This window comes from Nothoprocta perdicaria, unplaced genomic scaffold (genome assembly GCF_003342845.1).
Source record: "Nothoprocta perdicaria isolate Ctin4 unplaced genomic scaffold, notPer1 scaffold_14, whole genome shotgun sequence".
In the NCBI taxonomy this organism is placed as follows: domain Eukaryota; kingdom Metazoa; phylum Chordata; class Aves; order Tinamiformes; family Tinamidae; genus Nothoprocta; species Nothoprocta perdicaria.
Genome location: NW_020454538.1, coordinates 5803007 through 5823007, shown reverse-complemented (window position 1 = coordinate 5823007; position 20001 = coordinate 5803007). Strand labels below are relative to the sequence as shown.

At 37.1% G+C, this 20001-nt stretch overlaps 1 protein-coding gene across 1 annotated transcript in view; it reads left to right on the top strand.

The window, feature by feature from the left end:
* Window positions 1–20001, top strand: part of SORCS2 (sortilin related VPS10 domain containing receptor 2) — a 383600-nt gene that overhangs the window by 281118 nt on the left and 82481 nt on the right. Inside the window, exons 4-7 of the mRNA XM_026034091.1 lie at window positions 5879–6043; window positions 8859–8932; window positions 17630–17694; window positions 19573–19691. Of these exons, the coding sequence (XP_025889876.1) occupies window positions 5879–6043; window positions 8859–8932; window positions 17630–17694; window positions 19573–19691 (423 nt within the window). The remainder of the gene's footprint in view (window positions 1–5878; window positions 6044–8858; window positions 8933–17629; window positions 17695–19572; window positions 19692–20001) is intronic.

Below are 20001 nucleotides of genomic sequence, written 5' to 3'. Positions count from 1 at the left end.
ATTGGATATACTAAATGATATCCAATCCAATTAACAATCCTCGTGAATTAAATACTTGTTCATCATAATAACACTGTGTTTTGAAGACATTATATAATGCATATGTCAGAGTTTTACATTTTCTGTGAGCTATCAAAAATGAGTCAAATAGTCTTTCTAAAAGCCCTGCAAAATAGGTGTAACTAACCCAGGTAAAACAGGATTACCAAGATTTTGAGTACTGTTTCCATCTCTGTGTCTCTGTGTTCACCACTCTGACTGAGAAGCACCAGCTCTTTCAAGATTAATTCCTTTCAGTCACGTCTAGTTGCAATATAAGCTAATCTTTCACTGTCYAGATGCTCTGATCCCATTTTTGTGTTAAGGTGCCTGCTCAGTTCATTCCCCACTCTGCCTGGTTTGTGCATTACCAACCACTTCAGCTGTTAACCAGCTCATTTTAATATCCTGACCCCTTAAGATTCACTGCCCATGATAAGTGCCTAACATAAATAATAAATAGTACTGTTCCTGCTGTGTTATTCCAAATGGTGGATGAGCTGACCACAATACAGGGAAAACTAAACTCTAGTACATGGTTTCCATTATCTTTGGAATTCTTTATTTACCCTGATGGGATAGTTTTATATGTATGTAGTATGTTTTATATATATGATAGTTTGTTTTTTGTCCTGAGATTATTAGATCAGCATAGCAGTTATGTCTTGGGAGCCATCCTTAATGTTCCTACTTTCTATTCTGAAATGGAAGTTCTCTTGGAAACTGGTTACTGTTTTGAAATGCATCTCTTGGAAAGAATCTGTTTAAAAAWTTGAAAGGGAATTTTCCTGAAAAAGTACATATGAATTCTAGAAGCAGCTGGGAATGCCTACCAAGAAACAGTAATATATTAGTCTGCTATGTATTATGTTCATGTATGTATTCCATGAATATGCATTTATACAATTCAGTTGCACACACAAGCTACTTTTCTAGCTCTTGTTAATTGGCAGTGATTCAAATAGATGTAGTAATAACTAACATTTGTGTGGAGTCATTTGGGGGACCACTTTAAGAGAAAAAGGTCTGTGAGATTGAGCTGCTATTGAGAAGGCATTTTATTTTATTTTATTCTCTGCTTGGAATTGCCCTGAGTCGATTCTTTAGTTATTGTTTTTACAAGTATGAGAGTAATGGATCTCACTCTGCAGTTTTGCTGTTCTTGAGTTATCAGGTCTTTCATCTCATCCAAGATAAAAATCCTAACCCTTGGCAGTCCATTTTGTGTATTTTTATGAATGCCATCTGAGAAACAACATCTCATTTACAATTGGGGCCAAGAGCTGGAGTAATTTCTGCACCAGCCAAGCACATCTAATAACACATAAATAATGTAAATTGTAAAAACAAGAAAAATAGATGAGGTAGTCACTTAGTCTGAAAAATGCTGAGGGTGTGACTGTAGTGTTGCTGAGCTATAAGCACTGGCCTGATAGCAGTAATGTTGCCACCAAGTAGTTTTAAGTTCAAAATTGGGTGGAAACAGTACCCAGACATGCAGTTTTATGTGATGGTGTCAGAGTTGAGATGCTGCCCAGCAGCTTGATCTCCATTTCAGCTGAGCACCTTCACCAAGGCCTGCTGGAGATGTTCTTAACTGAAATTAATTGACCTTCTTGGGCATGGCTCATAAGTTTAAGATTAGATGTGTCATTAGGGTTTTAGCTGAGATGGTCTAGAGAACTCAGTCCTCTAGCAATGAGTGTCTGTAGCGAAATCGTTTGTGTCGAGTGGGACAAGACTGAGGAGACCCAGGTTCTTCCTGTGCTTGCTGGCACCTTGGTGCCTTGGCTCTGTGTCCTCGGCTGAAGAGTTTCTACATTTTCTTCTCGTATCAGCCAGAAGTGGGTTTCTTCTYTCAGGTTTGGAGTATTGTGGAAGAACATATCTTGATTTTAGACCATAAACAGGATCATGCAATTACAAATCAGTGCTTATCATCTTTTTCTCTGCTTACCACAGAAATCTGCTGTGGCAGACCTGTTCCATTCTGCGTCTAGATATGTCTTTGTGATGCAAATTTGGGGGGGTGAGGGGTCCTTTTTTTTTTTTTTTTTACATTTTTATACTAGAGAAAAGGAAATAAAAATCAAAGCAAGAATTAAAGTTAAGATCAGCTTCTGAAGCTAAAATAATACAACTGGAATATGGAAAGTTTGCATAGTATTAGAGGAATTGCTGATTAAGATCAAAATTGCATAGTATTAGAGAAATTACTGATTAAGATCAAATTTATCTTGAATTTAGATTTTCATTGGACCTAAACTGAGGGGAGAGGGTGCAAGTGATCTGGTAATATTCTGTGCTAGTGATGCATGGTAATATTCTGTGTTTATTTCCACTTGAAATTACAGTATAGCTTTGAATTGCTGGCAAATCTGCAGTTAAGATCTGCAGTAATCAATATAATTATTTCAGTTGTTCATGACAATAGTAGGGAAAAGGAAGTATGGTACTTAAGGCTTGGCAGCCTAAATTGTCAGACTCATTTTATCTTTTGGGGCTCAGTTTGACTGGGGTTCCACCAGTAGAAGGAATAGTTAGACATACGTATTTACCAGTCAGTCCTGAAGGGGAGATTAAGCAGTTGGGTTTAATCACGTTATCTCCGGAATTATTTGGCTTCTGTTTTCATCAGCTTTTCTTTTTTTTCCATGGCTTTTTTTGATTTTTTTTTTTCTGGGATTCTTTACATGCCTATATATGCATATAGGGATATAGACRTATATGTATATATATGGAATGCATATATATATATATACATGGTGTAGTATTTTTAATTTCTACTAGATTTTTTTTTACTCACTTCCCACTGATATGTACCATATCCTTTTCATTCTCATTTCCTTAGCATAGGTTCTTGAAACATTCTTCTACTTCCATTTAACTGTTGCTTATCCACATCTGATCTGAACATACACACTATTGTGTGTTGCCATTGTGGTTTATTTAACTGCTGGGAGATTAAGAAGGGAGGCTGCGTAACACAAAATTAGTTTTTAGATTTTTAGAGTCTGACAGGAGGGGGGAATGTTAAATAAAATTGTTTAGAAGTTTAAGGGAAGATTAGATGTGATGAAAATCTATTCCCGTTTTTGAAGCCAAAATCACTCAAGCAAGTAGTTATGTATTTTGAGTTAAAACCCTCCGCAATCACTGTTAGTCACTCTTAGTATGTCCTAGTTCCATCGCTGCATTAGTCACAAGCTGTCTTGCTAGTGGGAAGGTTTACTGCTTATTCTCCTTACAGAGTAAATAAAACTTGTTATAGAGAGCTTTTAACATGGGTACAGTATTTACTCTGGAGTATTCTCTTCCATAAGTAGTGTTTGCCAGTGGGCAAGTCTGAGCAACGAGTGTATTAGCTGTGGGAAACAAATCTGTATGCTTGGTGCATAATGATCAATTTAAACTACTGAAATATAAATCAGAACACTGAGTGAAATTCAAAAATATTTTATTAAATGAAGTATGATACCTGTGTGGATAAGAGTATAGTTAGGGGCTCTGCCATGTATGCTTCGATTTCTACAGTCTTTAGGCTAACTTACTTCTCTGAGATTTAAGCTGAAAGGTACATAGCCCGGTTTTTAACTGCATTGTTAGCAAATCTCAGTGTGTTTGCATTCATTATATTTGACATTTTGCCTACGATCTCAGTTTCTAGAATAGTATTACTGAGTGAGCGCTACCTTGCATTTATTTCTGTTTTCTGAAATCCATTTTTTGGGTCTTGGCTCATTAACAATGAAAAACACTCCCACATTTATAAACTTAATGCATTAATTATATTGAACACCCAATTTTTTTATTTTTTTATTTTTTTWWTTTTTTTTTTAAGTCTAAAGTACTTTAAGCCAGGGAAAGAATGCAAGAGAATGACACTGTAGTCCAGAGGTTACCATTCCACTCATGTGCCATCCGTGCGTTTTCTAGGGGACTTGGCGTGCTGATACGTTGCCTCAGCTGTATGCATTTTTAAAGATGTTAACAGGAGAGAATCAAGATGATAACACTGAAACGTTTATTTGGGCTAGAAGAGAGAAGATCCAAAGGTATCAAGGTTTCCTTATGGAATCAGTGACATGCTACTCTTAGTTCCAACACTTGCGAGCAAGGGAATTGCTGCAAGCTGAGCATGAATTTCGTGACCAACCTGCGTGACCACGTATTCGCATGCAAGGATGTGTCTGGACACAAGCTTCTCTGTGAGCTCCAGGGCAGCCACCCTGTGGAGGCCACTTGGCCCCTTCACGCAGGACCAGGTCCTTGCTCGTGTAATCCRAGCTGGCACAGCAGAGCTCAGTCAGCAAGCAGACAGCTTGAATTAATTTATTTGCAAGAAAAATGCTGATGTTTTGTGCCTAAGTTGCAGCTGGAAGGGTGGCAGGGGGAAGTACTGGGCAGTCCTCTCCACCTTGCGATGCAAGGAGCCCCTCGTGGTTAGGCTGAATTTGGGGGTAGCGTTGTGCCCTCTGAGCAAAACTGCTTCCTGCAAGGGCATCGTGTAGGAAATGCACTTTGGATGTTATCTGGGCCATGAACAACATACTTGGGCTGCATACACAAATAAACAGATGTGGTTTGAAGATTTTMGTAAGAAAAAAAGAAGCTGTTAGTTGCAACGGAAATAAGATATGGCATTTATGAGGGTGTCATTCTACAAATGTTGTATTTACGTTTTTTTATTTTTTTAAAGAGTAAKAGCGGAAAAAACTCAATCCAGCTGTTGTCTCTGCATAATTCATGAGAAATGCCATTTTTTTCAGCTTCAACTATACTCAATACAGTAATTACATTAAAAATGTTCTGTTTTGCCTAATGTATTTGAACATACATGTTTATATTACTGCAATAACCGGATGCTATTTATATCTGTAATACTTTACAGCCACTATGTAGAAGAGTGATTGAGATCTTACAGTGTCTTTTGCATCATCTATCAAATATTTAAATTGCATTTTGATTGCAGCACCTTTTTATTGTTATTAAATGTGAGCCAAAAAAAGCCCAGGTGGCCTTTGAAAATACATGTTGTATTTGTAGGCTAATATAAAAGCACCTTTCTCTTTGCAAACTAGTCCTGGAAAGATGATAAAAGAGGATCCTCGCTGTGTCGTTTTTAGAACCACGCTATAAGGCAGTGGCAAGCCACAAAGGGTGAGGAAGTTGAAGAAATTATGACTGATAAGTTATGTGAGGAGAAGGTCTTTGTTACTGAAAGCCTGCCAGGAAGTCCCCACAAGGACAGTGCTTTGTTTGAGTCAAGATATTAAATGAAAGGAAACACAAATAAAGGATTAACGTATTTTTCTGCATCAAAGTAAATTGCCATCTTATCCAAAATGTGTCAGCAGGAGAAGAATGGTGTAGCAACAGAATCATGTTTTAGGCCGATTCTTTCTCTTGGGTGATTCTTTTAATCACTACAGCAGTGATTATTTTTAGATTTAATTTTCTCAACAGCAGCCTCACATGAAGTGATTTATTTATATGGATATATATATAAAAAATCTTTACTAGTGTCAACTCCTTATTAGCCTTGAGAATTTTGCACATGGTTTCTTGAGTTTTGCATGAGGACCAAATACAAATAATAATTTTGAGTAGAGGTGAGGACCATGGTCAATTTGGTGATTTGAAAGAGAAAATAAAGAGTTTAAGATTCTCAAATTTGGTGAAGGAAGATGAGTAAGACCTAGATGTCCTTCTCATCTCTTAGATATTTTTGAATCTCTTGTCTGGAGAATTCATACAAATAATGTATGTGCAAAATCTGACATTTACACAAGAAAAATAAGTCTGTTACCTACATTATGTTTTGTTTTTTGTTTTTTAGATAATTCTTGTAAGTTCTTCCCATAATGATCGTGATCAAAGTCTTTTCATAAGCACGGATGAAGGAGCCACTTTCCAAAAACAGCCCATTAATTTCTTTGTGGAAACTCTCCTTTTTCACCCCAAAGAAGAAGACAAAGTACTTGCTTACACCAAAGAAGGCAAGGTAAAGCTCAGAGATACTATATGTTTTTCAACATTTGGACCTTAATTCTTTAAGGTGATATAAAACAGTTGTGATATGCTGATTACTAGTGAGTTTTATAAATTATGTATATTATTATGAAATCAATTGTCCATTAGGAAAACCATCTTCAGGTTTTTTAGAAGCTTATCTGAATATTTATTGTATCTCTAATCTGTTTGTTTTTCAGTAATTTCCATCCTAGCATTTCCAGCTGACCTGGATTTTGCTAATGTTCCTGCTACATCATAACACAGTTAACTACTGTATTTGAAATGTGCTCCTTCCTAGAACATGACCATAAGTGATTGCTCTTTAATTTTCAGTGTAGTAAAAGGTTTATGAATCTGAAGTACTGCTTTCAAAAGTCTTTTTTGGAGATGTGCATTAACGTGAAATAAATTAAACTTCTGGTTGATTGTACAGCAGAAGAAGAGTCTAGGAATCATGGAATCTCCGTAAAAAAAAAAAAAAAAAACAGATAAATTGTCTCACACACTGAGTATTCATACTAAATTCAGATTCAGAAACTGTATCATGTTGTTTGTAGGTTTTGAGTATCTTTCAGCTTGTTTCCAATTAAATTATAAAGACCAATGTCAATGTTCTGAATCTGTTAGGCTAAACATGGGAACACTGAGCACATACTCCTGAAGGAGTGTAATGTAACTCCTTGCAAAACCGAACTGTAAACTCACTGTGATTGTTTTCATTATAGTGATTCTGACTCTTCTCTGTCTGTTCTCCCGTTTTAAGCTGAAATTAAGCCTGTGGGATAGAAATAGAATGAAAATCATAAAAAGTCAAATTTATTCAAAAATTACTTGGGATTATATTCTCAGTCTTTCCACATAATAGAAGGAGATGACCTTAAAGATTTACTGGGAATATTTGGCCTAGCAAAGAGAGGAAAAAAGACTCCTTCCACTTTGTTGGAATGAATGGTCTTGAGAGATAATGCTGATCTGAACTTGGCCAAGGGGTCGTGTAGTCCAGATTTTCAAGTTAACCAGCTTTACATGAAATTAGCAGTATCTAAAAGCAACATGATATAAGCCTTAGCACAAGCTATTGTCTCCTGCTACTTAAATAATTTCTTATGAAGGTGCTCTTGAGAGCACAAGGAATGAATATTAGTGCAAGGAAGGCTAAATAAATAGCAGTTGAAGGCTTCGTTGTCATCTACTGGAACATCATGGCCTTTCTCACAACTTCTGATTTGATTTAGTGCTTACTTTACATTGCTAAATCTGCAATGTTCTTTCATTCAGAACCGTAGATATCATTAGAGCGCTGGCCTCTAGCTGACACTGTAAATGAATGCAAATTCAGTCAATGTAGTTTGATTAATCTTTTTACTATCTCAAATCTATACTTTTCTTTTTCCAGCTACCCCAATAATTAAGAATAACAATCWTTTATTCGCTATGACAGGAATACAGCAAATATAAAATGTTTGGAAGTTCAAAAGAGATTCGAGTCGTGCTTTTTTTTTTTTTTTAAAGAGTAACTAGATACATTTATTGCATGAGTGGTACTTAACAGAATTAAAACAACTAYTAAAATTATAGAGAATTATTCATTGAAGAGATGTTGAGCAAGTTGCCTCATCCTTTATCTTTACCTATTAAATATTGCTGCTTGTCTCTAGCAAAATGAAATGCGTAATAGGTTTATTTTCATTTGTCATTAAGCCTGTCCAGTTAACAACAATTTTTTTTGCTAGTTCTTATAAGAGCTACCCTCTCAAACAATCACTTACGAAGTGAATTATTATCACATCACAGTGAAATAGTTTTAATGCTTTATTTTTGTTTTCCTACTGGAGATGGTAAGGGAAAACCCATTTTATGTAAATTTTACCAAATAACCAATACATATAGACAGCAGAATGSTTTAAATCTGCCTTTTCATGATTTTGGTAGATATCTGCTGTTTTTAGTGGAAGAAACACTTTATAAAGGCAGACACTGAAGGAGGGAGGTTTCTTAATAGCAGTTCACATCTTGCTTTATTACAGGGAAAACTTTCACCTGCCCTGTCTATATCCAACCTTGTCATCTACATTCTGCTTTTGGTGGGTGTGAAGCACTTAGAGGCAGGTGGAACCACAGTCTTCCACTTCCTCCTGGCCAACTTCTGCCTCTCCGCAGAGTGACCCTTTCTCCGGGGACACAAATGGGTGTCTATCAAGCAACTCTCTCCATATCGCCCTATAAATGCCTGTCCCCATCAAATCTCTTAAGCCTTTCTTTAGTATTTTTGGTTTATTTGAACCTTCAACTGATGGTTTGGCTTAAGTATATKTGACTGCATTAAGGGATATGGAAAGCATTTGAGCTTGTCTGGTCATGGATTGCAAAGGTCACTGGTCACTGAAGGCAAAGGAAAGGTCCTTGTACCCTCCGTCTAAATAGGCCAGGCTCAAAATGAATCTAARAAGATTTTTAAAAGAATCTTTTATTTTTGGAAAGATTTTTGAAAGCAAAAAGAACTGTGCATTGTTTTCACAGGAAAGAAGACATTGTAACAGAGTTTTTCTTTTTAGTAGATTATTAAAAAAACTTTGTGTTTCGTTGATTAAAAAAAAAATGCTATTACTCTGAAAATCTTTGTAAGGATTCCTAGAAATGATTTTATTTTTTATTAGTGTGGAGTCCGTAACTTAGTAGTGGCACTGTCTTTTAAGAAGAACGTGATGAACAATTTCCCATCATCTGATTGTTTTTCTCACTCCCTTCATCTCTTTTCCTTTTTTTTTTTTTTTATTTCGTTTTTTTCTACTTTTCCTTTGAAGGTTTATGTGTCTGTCGACTTGGGGAAAAAGTGGATCCTGCTGCAGGAGCGAGTTTCAAAAGATCATATTTTTTGGTAAGAAGCATTTTGTTCTCCAAATAAAATGATGAGTAAAAGTATTTGATTCTAATCAACTGCAGTATTTTTTGAATTATTGATAAGGACTGTAGAAGCCTTGGCAACTAGTGCAGTGCCAGCATGTCAGCATTCCTTCATCCACTATAGCAGATTTGTTCTTATTTGGGGTCTATAGTCCTCAAATTCAGAGAACTTTAAATATTAAGTGAAGTTGCTCCTTCTTTTGCTTGTAAAATTCATCATTAGAAAAGAGAACAGTCTTTTTGCAGAGGAAAATCTGTAAAATGAAGATTTGAAGATTAAGAAGATTTGAATCAGACACATTGACTACAGCCATATATAAATGTACKCATACAGCTTTATGGAGTACACACACACATGATATGATCTTATTTTCATCTCARATATTTTCCAGTCTCTCAAAATGTTTACAAAGTGATGTTTGAAGGCTTAAAAGGTGTTCAAAGAAAAAAAATGCTTTTTTTTTCATACTAATGAAATCACTTGGCAATTTTTTGCACTGTAAATCACTGTGTAAATTTTTTAATTCAAATTAAGACTTTTATTATGCCAGTGATTTTACTTAATTTAATTTTTTCAAGTGGTCAATTTACACGCACAACACTTATTTTGATGTGAAATTTAATTCTAGAGGCTCTCTCTAATATGTGTTAATTACATCAAGTGCAATTATTGGTATGTTTGTGGAGTTATGTCTGGCTTCTGGCATTCCTTTGTAGTTTGCCAAGTGGTGTGGCCAGTTCTGGAACGGATTTACCTTATTTCAGTTGCCCAATTTGCTACATATTTGGCTTTCATGCTGTTTATGTTCCTAAGGCAGTTGCTATCCACTTGAGTAGAACAGGATAATCATCCTGGCAGAAGGCAAAGATACAACACCCCAAAGCAGACCAATGATGTAGAAGTTGCATTTTATAAAGTACACATTGCTGTTACAATGCATGGCCCAAAATGTGTTGTATGTGGCCCAAAGTGTGTTGTATCAGGGCAAATACACAATACTGCAACCAGTGCAAATACACAGTGGTGCGTGTGGAGCTCCTGGGGAAGCAGGACAGGAGGGTGGCAGTGGCACATGAACAGGTTGAGATGTGCCGGGTTCTCCCCGTTGTGCAGAGCTGTGAGCACAGGACCCTGGTTGCACCGTTGGCAAAATTGTCTCCAGGAAATACCGAGGCAATTCTGTCTGTGTGTCTCTTTTTAAATGTTACTGCTTCAAAATCATGTTCATAAACTTCACATTCCAATGAAGTAGGACTAACAGACTATAAYAGTTTGTGCATTTACATCAGTTAGGAATATTTTCTAGGTTCCTGTTTCCTAATTTTCTTTGATTTCTATCAAGAACTGTAACAGCTAGCCACACCAAGGATTTGGGGCCAAGAATTTAGTACCTCATCAGTGCCAAATGATCATTCCTTTAAGCTTTGTAAAAGCCAGAGAAATAACAATTATAATACCTTTTTCTTCTATTACCATGTGGTGTTCCACATCACAATATAGCTTTTACAAAACCAGCTTTGAGTGGAAGGTTCGACCTTTGTTGTGATGGAAGGTACTGTGGCTATGTGAATTTTCTACTTTTCTGTGGCCTTCATCTTCTACGTGTTTCTAGATAGAAACAAGTATTAGTGCAATTTTCAGTGAGTGTAAAACTACAGACTTTCTCATACCTTGGCTATTAGGAAGCTTGCTGCTCAGTCCTGTGCTCTTTTCTTGAAGGTATGCAATATCTGATGCTTTAGAGAGAGGTGAAATGAATCCCAAATAATTGCCCGTTTTTCTGTAAATGGAGTAACATGACTTGCTGATATTGGCCTGTTTTAAGTATTACATTTCACTGGGCAGATGTTTCTTCTTTGATGCCAGTGGAGCTTTGCCATTATATACTAGTTGATGATCTAGCCTCAGATTTTTATTTTAGCCTGGTAACTACAAATATAATCCATCATAATATTTTCCAGGGCTCTTTTTAAAACAATTTCCTCCTGGGCCTCTAGCATCAGCCAGATCTTCATGCACATCCTGAAAAAGCCTTTTCTGTTCCTTACTGGAAATATGAATGCAATCAATTTAATTGAACGTCTATTTATATGCTGGGAAGGTCAATAAGACTTTAGTAGTTTGAAGGATTCACATTTAGCTCATGTACTGTGAGATACTGCTTGTATATAAGCAATATATTCAAATAATCTTCTAGATTTTCTTTTCTTTTCAAGAGATCTGGACCATTCGTTACATTATTTGCAGATTCAACTTCTGAAATTCAGTCTTTCAAGATAGTGTAACTAACTGAAAGGTTAGTGATGTCAGTGTGTCTACTAGTGTCTACTGTCATCTTGGTTTTAGGAACATAAAATATTCTCTTCCCCTCTCTGATTTAGAGTGGCATCTTCTGCCTCTCACATTCTTACTATCAACTTATTTATTCTTTTGCAAAGGAAACTCAACTAATCCTTCCAGATAGTCTTTTATTCTGTTAGAGTCTTAGGAGGTTGGACCAAAAGGGATATAAATCTGCAGACAGATGTAAGGATGATTGGAAAACTTCCATTTCTTTTGGAAATTCCTTTCAACYTGAAATTTGAAACTTGAAAATTCAAAACATAAAGAAAAAAAAATAGTTCAGAAAACTTTCCTGTAGAAGTACTGAAAGTAAAAGCTCAGGCATTTTTCATTTAAAAACTTTTCTTTTATGTTTTCAAAACAAATAAAAAATGTTTGGTCAAGTGGTAGGTAACAATATCAGTCAATATGGGTCATTCATTTTTGTATCAATATTCATAAAATCTTCTATTTCTTTATTAACATTATTTGGAAAGTTTCAAAAATTTTTTTTTGGTGAAACATTTCAATTTGGGGCAAATTGCTATGCTTTAAAGAGAATTTGGATACATGGACAAATGTAAGTGCTGCACATGAACTGCAACCTACCAAACGGTATTGCCCCTAATATGATGATTTCTATGTAAGTGGTGTTACAAAATCTAACCTTTATAAGCATTTATTTTCTCCAGTTCTTAGCATATTTGTAGGAGGGAATGAGGAGAGATTGCTTTAGAAATAGAGTTATATTACCTCTCCCTGCCAAACATTAGGCACCCACACTTCAGATAGTATGTAATTGCTTTTATATATCAAGCCCATTTAATAAAAAAGTAGTGTATCAGAGGGAAAAAATATCTGTAATTTGGGATTCTTCTGGCCCTGCTGCTATTCTTTTCAATCCCCAAGGCTTATGCACCAGTTAAATTCCTTTTGATTTCTCAAAATAGAGCTTAGTAATATATAAGTGAAGAATAGATTGTGAATCAAGTGCAAATATACCAGCAAGGCAGGAATCAGTAATTACCAGAGAATTAGGGCCAGCACATTTTCTTTACGACTGTGTCCAGAGCCTTAGAAACAGTTTATCCTCAGTGCACGAGAGTATGTGGATCTTGTGCTATAGATATCTCTCATTTACAGATACAGCCTCTCCATTTTCATGAGAGATGAAACATAAAACTAAAAAAATGATGAGTTTATTTGGGTAGAGCATTTGTACTCRGGGGACCATAGTTCTGTTCTCATCATGAAATCCCACCCCAGTAATCAATCACAGCTGGAACCATTAATGTCAAGCACAGCGAGTTCCTGGCTATTCAAGTGTCAGGTGAAGGAGTGGGTTGCAGAGATGTTATGCCCTGAAGGGAGAGGAGAGATGGAAAGAGGATTTCATTGAGCCATTAAGAGTGAATTTTGTGTGAAAGGCTCTTGTGTGGGAAGGCAAGAATCCATGCGGGCAGTCGTTCTTATGTTTGACTTAATCACTTAGGATAATATTTGTGTCTATTTCTGTACAGTGATCAATAGCAGAAAACMCTCCATCTCTGCTATTGGGAACAGGCTGCCCAAAGAATGCTGTTATTAAAAAAGCCATTTAGGCACAGGGCAGGGGGTAAATAAGGAACAGCACACACTGGCTGTGTGGAGCATGGACTGTATTGTCAAAGGTACAGCTCTGTCTCCCTGGGTAAGCAGATTGCCAACAGTCAATGTCATTTTAATTTAGTGAGAGGAAACATTTGCAATAGAGGTTTAAAAAACTCTTGATGCTCTTTGCTCGTTTGTGCAGCAACAGTRTCGTTTGGTCAAGCTCTTCTATAGCAAGCCAAGAATAACATGRTTTTGTCTTGCTTTCTAGGCAGAGTGGTGTCCTTAAAGATGTAATGTGAATTATTGGAAATCAATATTCAGTCTAAACTCGGCACTTGGTACCTTTTGGATAACCTTCACATCAGGAGACCATAGGAAAGCCAGACAGAGAGCTGCTGGTTTTTAGGTGGCCTTTGATGGGAAACTCCTGCACACCAGGGAGTGGGGTGGTCTGTTCTTGCTGTTTTCAGATAGTATTTTTAAAGGTATCTTTTAATCAGCATGTGTTCCAGTGAACTGGATCAAATAATTAACAAGGAAGGGACCTAATTAAGAGAAAGAGATACCTAATCTGCAGTAGACTCTCCTTGTTAGTGTTTGGGGGTAATTGCTCCCCTGAAAATGAGCCCAGAATCCTGGAAATACTGAAGTGTTTTCTGCATGGAAATAAAATATGAAATCGTAATTATTATGCAAGAGATTGATTCTTCTGATTCACATTTTGAGACAATAGTGTTACACATCAGTGGTAATTTTTGTTCATATGTACAGATATACAGCATATCAAATTCTTTGTGAGCATTGGTGTATTTCTAATGTGGCATGGGACTGAAGAAAACGGTGGAGCAGTTTGTGAAGAAGAGAGGTCAAACATAACAGCAAAATGACTGTCAAAAAATCAAAAGATTTGATAATTGGAATTCTTGCAGAGGAATGCTTAGAATTGTAGCCTCATTATTTAAAGGTATAAATTACATAATGTTCATTTCACGGAGTGTATATTTATATACAGACCAAGGCACGCACAGAGAGCTTGTTTGCTCCATTGCACGTTCTTYATGCTGATATAACTCTGCTAAAGTCAGTGGAAAACTAGGTCATCGGATGCATGATCTTCCAGGAGGATTTCTCTAAAAGTCTAAAAAAAAAAATGTGCAGAAAGAACGCATCAAGTCCATTGTGCTTGTGCTTTATCGGTTGGAAGAGGTCCCRTTCCAAAGCCGGCTGAGGAGCAGTAAACCTGACTTTTGAAACTGCTCTCTGTAATTTTCATGTTTTTTTATTTTTTTTTCCTGAAATCAGGGATGAATTTGTGAGTGGATGTGTGGACACTGGTGCAATACATTTCTTGTATGTCAGTAATAAATTAGTGTATGCAAATGCAAAAAAAAAAGTCCTAGATTTATCCCTCAGAATGAAAAACAAAAAGCCACATTGCTCGACCTTCAGTTTAAGTGTTTTGTGTACTGTGTGTGTTCTTGTACGTGCGTTTTTTGCCCATCATTTTAAGAACGCTGCACCTCATGGGAGGAGGCACCTAGATTGTGCTAATCCTTCATAGTGTGCTACTTTTCCTTTGATTCATGCTCCACGTACAAATGAAATAAAGTATGGCTATTTAAAGTACTGTTGCCATAGGAGTCCTCTGAAATGAATGGATTAGTTTATTCTTCAGGGATATTGCTTCAAATTCTCTGCACACTCAGGCAGTTAGCTCTGTATTAGTTATACTCTCTTCTGAAGATTTTCTTAGCAGCCATAATAGATGAGATCGTTTTTCAATAAAAAAGGGACTATTCCAAAGTCTTTGTAAGGCTGAGAAAAAGCACTTCAAAAGTTGAGAAACTGCTCTATAGTTGSCATTCAAACGTTGACTTTCAGGGTTTAATGTCTTCAGCAAGTGAACAGAGAGCCTCAGTGGTTGGGTCTTGTCTGTAAAATTAGAGTAATATAAAACACAGCATGTTTCTCAAATATGAATATTTTTTCCTGACTCTGCTTACATAAATTGAGCATTTCAAAATAGATAAGCTGTGCACTTACAAAGTTCATCTCACCTGTCAGACATACCTAAAGTTAGGTCTCTGCAGGCAGAGCTTAATGAGCATTTCTTTTGGCAGCCCTGTGGCTTCTTTCTTCGTAGGGTTACTTGAGATGGATCTCCAGCCCTGGGAGCTGGCATGTTCGTTGGACATCTGAAGTAGTGAGAAATGGGCAAGTGTGGGGACACAGAGTGGGGGAGACTAAAGGCAGTGAGGAGAATTGCTTGGCAAACTGATTTTGTCACTCTCAACTTTCAGTATAATGGTGGGAATCTTCAGGAGGTGATACAGCTGGTGGAGGAAGCTTGTTTTCCCTAAGGAACTGTTCCCTCTTAAACGAAGGATGGTTTTAAATGCAAGGAAAATGTCTGAACTTYGGGGGAAAATAAGTATTACTCCTTTCTTGCTAGTGTGAGGAAACCTTCCTTGTGATTCATTCACATCCAATTAAATGAAAATATGAAAGAGAAAAGGGGTCTGAGATGGGAGCTTTTCAGTGTACACGCAGACCTCTTGCATTAAAGGATTGCCCTGGAAATGGTGCTACCTGGGCCAGATGCAACTGTTAAAGAGTATCACTGTAGGCATGTACTCATTTCTAACCTATTGAAAAATGGATGAAAAGGTAAAATTATTGACAAATATCTCAAACTATGCTTATGAGATGGTGTGTGGTAAATTATAAATACAAGAGGTTATTTTGAAAGCATCCAAAGTCATCTCTGTGTTATTGATGTTGATCAGTAAGTCAGGCTGAGCCCTAGAAAATTTCAGGCCTGAAGTTTCTGTCAGGTTGTGGTTCAGCTGCCTGAGGTCCAGCACAAAAAAAAAAAAAAAAAACCCAAATACTCAACTGAACATCATTTTTCTTCCTTCGGAAAGCTGGCAGCAGTGTTGATAGAAGGTTTGATTTGGCATGAATATCTAGAAAATAGATACAGTCTGCACTGTGAAAAAGTTCACAGATCCTTCTCACTGTTCGAATGTGGTCTTATCAGATCTTCAATAAGTAGAACTTCTTGTCTGACATGATGTATTGCCTCCCAAAATGCTCAAGTAGTTTCTGTTTCAGAGACTAGTTCTGTAGTTATTGCAGATTTTTTCATTCTATTTATAAGGAAAAGAAATACCCACTAGCTTCACATCTCTCAGCTTTGCTTCTTTTTATCTATTTTTTAAAATAATGCAAATGCCACAAGCCTTGGTTTGAGATGCCAAATAGCTTTTATGATTTCTGTTCCCTCCTCATCCCRCTTTATCCCAATTTATTATTGCCAGTTTTGGCAAATGCCGATATAAGTTATATGCCAGTGATATACTCCTGATTCTACCATTTCCTTAGCAGGAATCGTATTTGCACTGAGCTGTGGAGTGGTATCAGATATTTCAGCTCCTCCATAAAACTAGATTTCAAGATGCTCTTACCACTCTCCCCTGCCTTCTCCCTCTCCTCAACTGATCATTTATCTTATTAGGGAAAAAGAGCATATGTGATTATTTCTGGTTGTTCTGCGGCAGGAACTGATCCAGTCTCTTCCCACCGCCTGCATTCCCAAGGAGCCCCAATTACTGAGCCCGCGTTTTAACCATTCCTCATAAATCAGTCTCTTTCAAATCATGAAGTAATGATGTCATTCCAATCTAACGCGTGCCTTTATTGCATTTTATCATGAATAATTGCATCAAACCATCATTTTCCCTGAGTACTTATTGGGTTTTCTTAGTATCAGCATCCAGCTGCACTTTTTTGTTCAGCGCATCTCCTTCATGTGTCTTCAGCTCACATCTGCCGCCTCTGTGGGCTCTTCTGTGCTTGCCAGCTTTGGCAAGAAGAGCCATGTGAGGAGCAGTGTCGCTACAGGAGAGTGGCCTGATTCTGTTTCACGTGGTGACAGCCCGGCTGTCAGCTCAGAGCTCTCTGTGCAGAGCCTGCCCCGCCAATGATGCTGTACGGGCGGGATGAGACGTGGCCGTGCCTGCCGTTCGGAGGACGGCATGGAGGCCCTGAGGGGCGGAAATCTCATCTCGTGCCTCAGCATCTTTGAYGTGGCAGATATTAAGACGAAATCAGGCTGTGCTCCCATTACACCTTTTTAAAGTTAAACTGCACCTTGATCAATCCTGACTGAATTTCCACCTCATTTTTTTTTCTCAAAATTATTCTGCATTTTCTTGCATAGGCAAAGCAGCATCTGCGGTGCTCTTGATTATACTTACCAAAGATGTATCAATTACTTTTGAAAGCCATAGATATTTCAAAGAAATGTCTAATGAGGGTGTAATTAAGGTCTTTTTTAGGACTAAATCTGCTCTAGAGTCTCAAATGTCAAAACTAATTGTAAAAAGATGTTCTAACGTTTAGCAGTCTATGTGTCTATACATATGTGTATATATTTATATCAACATCTGCTTATGAAGCTTTTTCAATTTCCTACCTATTTCTATTTTCTCCTATTGATAGTAGAATTCCATTTGTATGCGTGTCCCAATAAAAGAGATTCTAAAAATATTTTAAAAGAAAAACAAAATGCCAAGAACACAAATAATTTTTTCCATCTGAAGGATTGTAATATGACATTATAAATGGGGTTTGTTTTAATTTCCTAGCTAGCATGTTAAAGTTGGTTAGTATGAAATCCTCTGKTTTTTTTCCATCTCCATAATTACTATTCTGTAGCTGGCTCTGCATAACTTGATTATGTTATGTTCTCAGGGCTGTTGCTGGAGTTGATGGAGACCCTGATTTAGTTCATATGGAAATCCAGGACACCAGTGGAGGTATGCAAATGAAAATGTTATCAATTGATACTCTACTGTATAGCGTTTTGCTTTGTTTTAGAGAGTACTTTAGAATTTATTTTAAAAAACAGCCAAAGAAGAACATCAGAGTCTTGTTCTGTTTATCTGTAGTCAGCAAAGCTGTCCTGCTATGTAAAAATGGAGTATAATTTAAAATTTACTTGTTTTCCGTTCTGAGACAAATTGACGTCAAGAAGCTATGCTCCATTTAAAAAGTCCATTAATAGTGCAATTTGTTCTGGCAGTTAAACATTGAACATTTTTTCCTGATTTGCAAATAAAATTGGCAACGTACTGCTAGGGCTATGTCTGTCAAAGTGAATTGTGGCRTAGGTCAGCTCTACTAAACTAACTAACTTCTCCCAGAATTGCCTCATGTTACAACATTCGGTATACTTTGCAACTTTAAAGAAAACCAGACAAAAACAAGAGCAAAAATCAGCAATCAGGATGTGCTATAGTAAATAGTCACTTAGGTTCCTATATCATTGTATTTTCATGTGACCTCTTACACCCGTGAGAGATGTTTTAATTGATCAACCTAGTTCCTATACAGTCTTATACATCAGTTGTGAAGTATGCATAATTCAGTATTCCACCTTCCATTTCTTCTTTTCAGCTCCATAAGAAAACATACAAGTTAGCAGGTTAAAATTGGGGTGTCAAAGTTCTTAAAGATTTAAGATTTCTGGGACTCAGTGAGCCCTCCGTAGTCCCATCAAGTTTGGAAACAGTGGAAACGGAGAATTTAGAAACTGCTTTAGTACAGGATGGAAAGATTTTTATTTAATAGAAACAACAACAAAGCTTTCATGAAATATTTATTTCCTGTCTGGGTCGTCAGAACATAGACCTTGTGCAGTTAAGGTCAATACAAGCATTGCCATCGATTTTAGTGGAAACAGTGTCTTTGTACTACCTGTCTGACAAAGCACTCTAGTGCTTACCATGTGAATTATGAATAGCTGCAAGATGTTTTGATGGCCCGTTGCTGTACTTGCTGACATATCCTTGTGATGCTGATTTGGAAGGTAGTGAGAGAACTTGGACTGACTCTTGTTGCCCCTCAAACGGGTCCAGATTTTAAACCGACTGTTTGGATCCAGCGTGTTGGAGTGGCCTTTTCTAATGAAAAGTTGTAGATTATGGAATGTGTTTCCATGTGCTACAGCTCATGTAAGCTCTAATTATTGATTCTGTCCCTCTGTTTAGTAAGGGCAAGTTGCACCAAAGATGCAGTTACCCTTTCCTAATAGTCTATGCAGAGAAGGTAACTGGAGAGGAAGAGATACTGTAGCCTTCGCTGATATAAGTCAATCCAGGTATTTTCAGCAAACTATTAACACTTAATATAGAAGTCGTCCCCCAGCAGAAATGTTCCAGTAGTGCACAGTAACTTTGCCACAGATCTTTCAAAATAGGCTTTAAAATTGTAAGCACTGTCTATTAAATGGAGTCTGGTTCTTTTCTTACCCTTGAGTTTTATACCGGGGCTGCGCTATTGATCTCTGCTGTGTTGTGTCTGATGCCACTTCCTCAGCCAAGCAGTGTGACTCTGTGCATATGTTAAGCGAGGGAAGAGGCTCCACCCGTTGTCCCATAAATGTCTCATTTGTCTAATCCCCAGTCTCTCTGGATGAGCAAAATTGGGAAAAGTGGCTGCCTCTCAGGAGTGATCTGAACTGTAAGCAGTTAGTATAAGCTCAGTACTTAGTACATTGAAAAGCTCTCGTATGAACGTTTCAAATAACTAACTCAACTGTTAAAGGCAGTGGTTTCCCTACATGAATATTACATACTGCTTGCTTCTTTTTCTCTTCAAAGCCCTGTCATACATTTCTGTCTCTCTTCCCTCAGGTTATCGTTACATCACTTGCCAGATTCAAAATTGTTCTGATAAGACAATGAGAGTCCAGTTTGCTGGTGGCACTGATCGGGATTCCCTGACTGTGCAGGATGACTACATATTTCTTCAGGTATATGCCACTTCTGGAGAGAGCCAGTTTCAGTTCAGAATTAAAAATTTAAACCATGTGGCAGCACTGTGATTTAGGAAGTTTATGAATTTTGCATGGGTCAAAGCATTGTTTTATTAGTCAAAAGGAGATGCATCTTTAATCTGTGCAACCAGTTGCTTATTTATCCTGTTGACATTAATTTATTTGTGACCTAGCTTTACCTGCAGTGGCTGTATTTTCAAGTGGATCTTATGGCTCAAAAGAGACTTTTATAAATAGTCCTATGTGTTGGGCAGAATGCAGCCTTTTTTTTTTTTTTTTTTTTTTT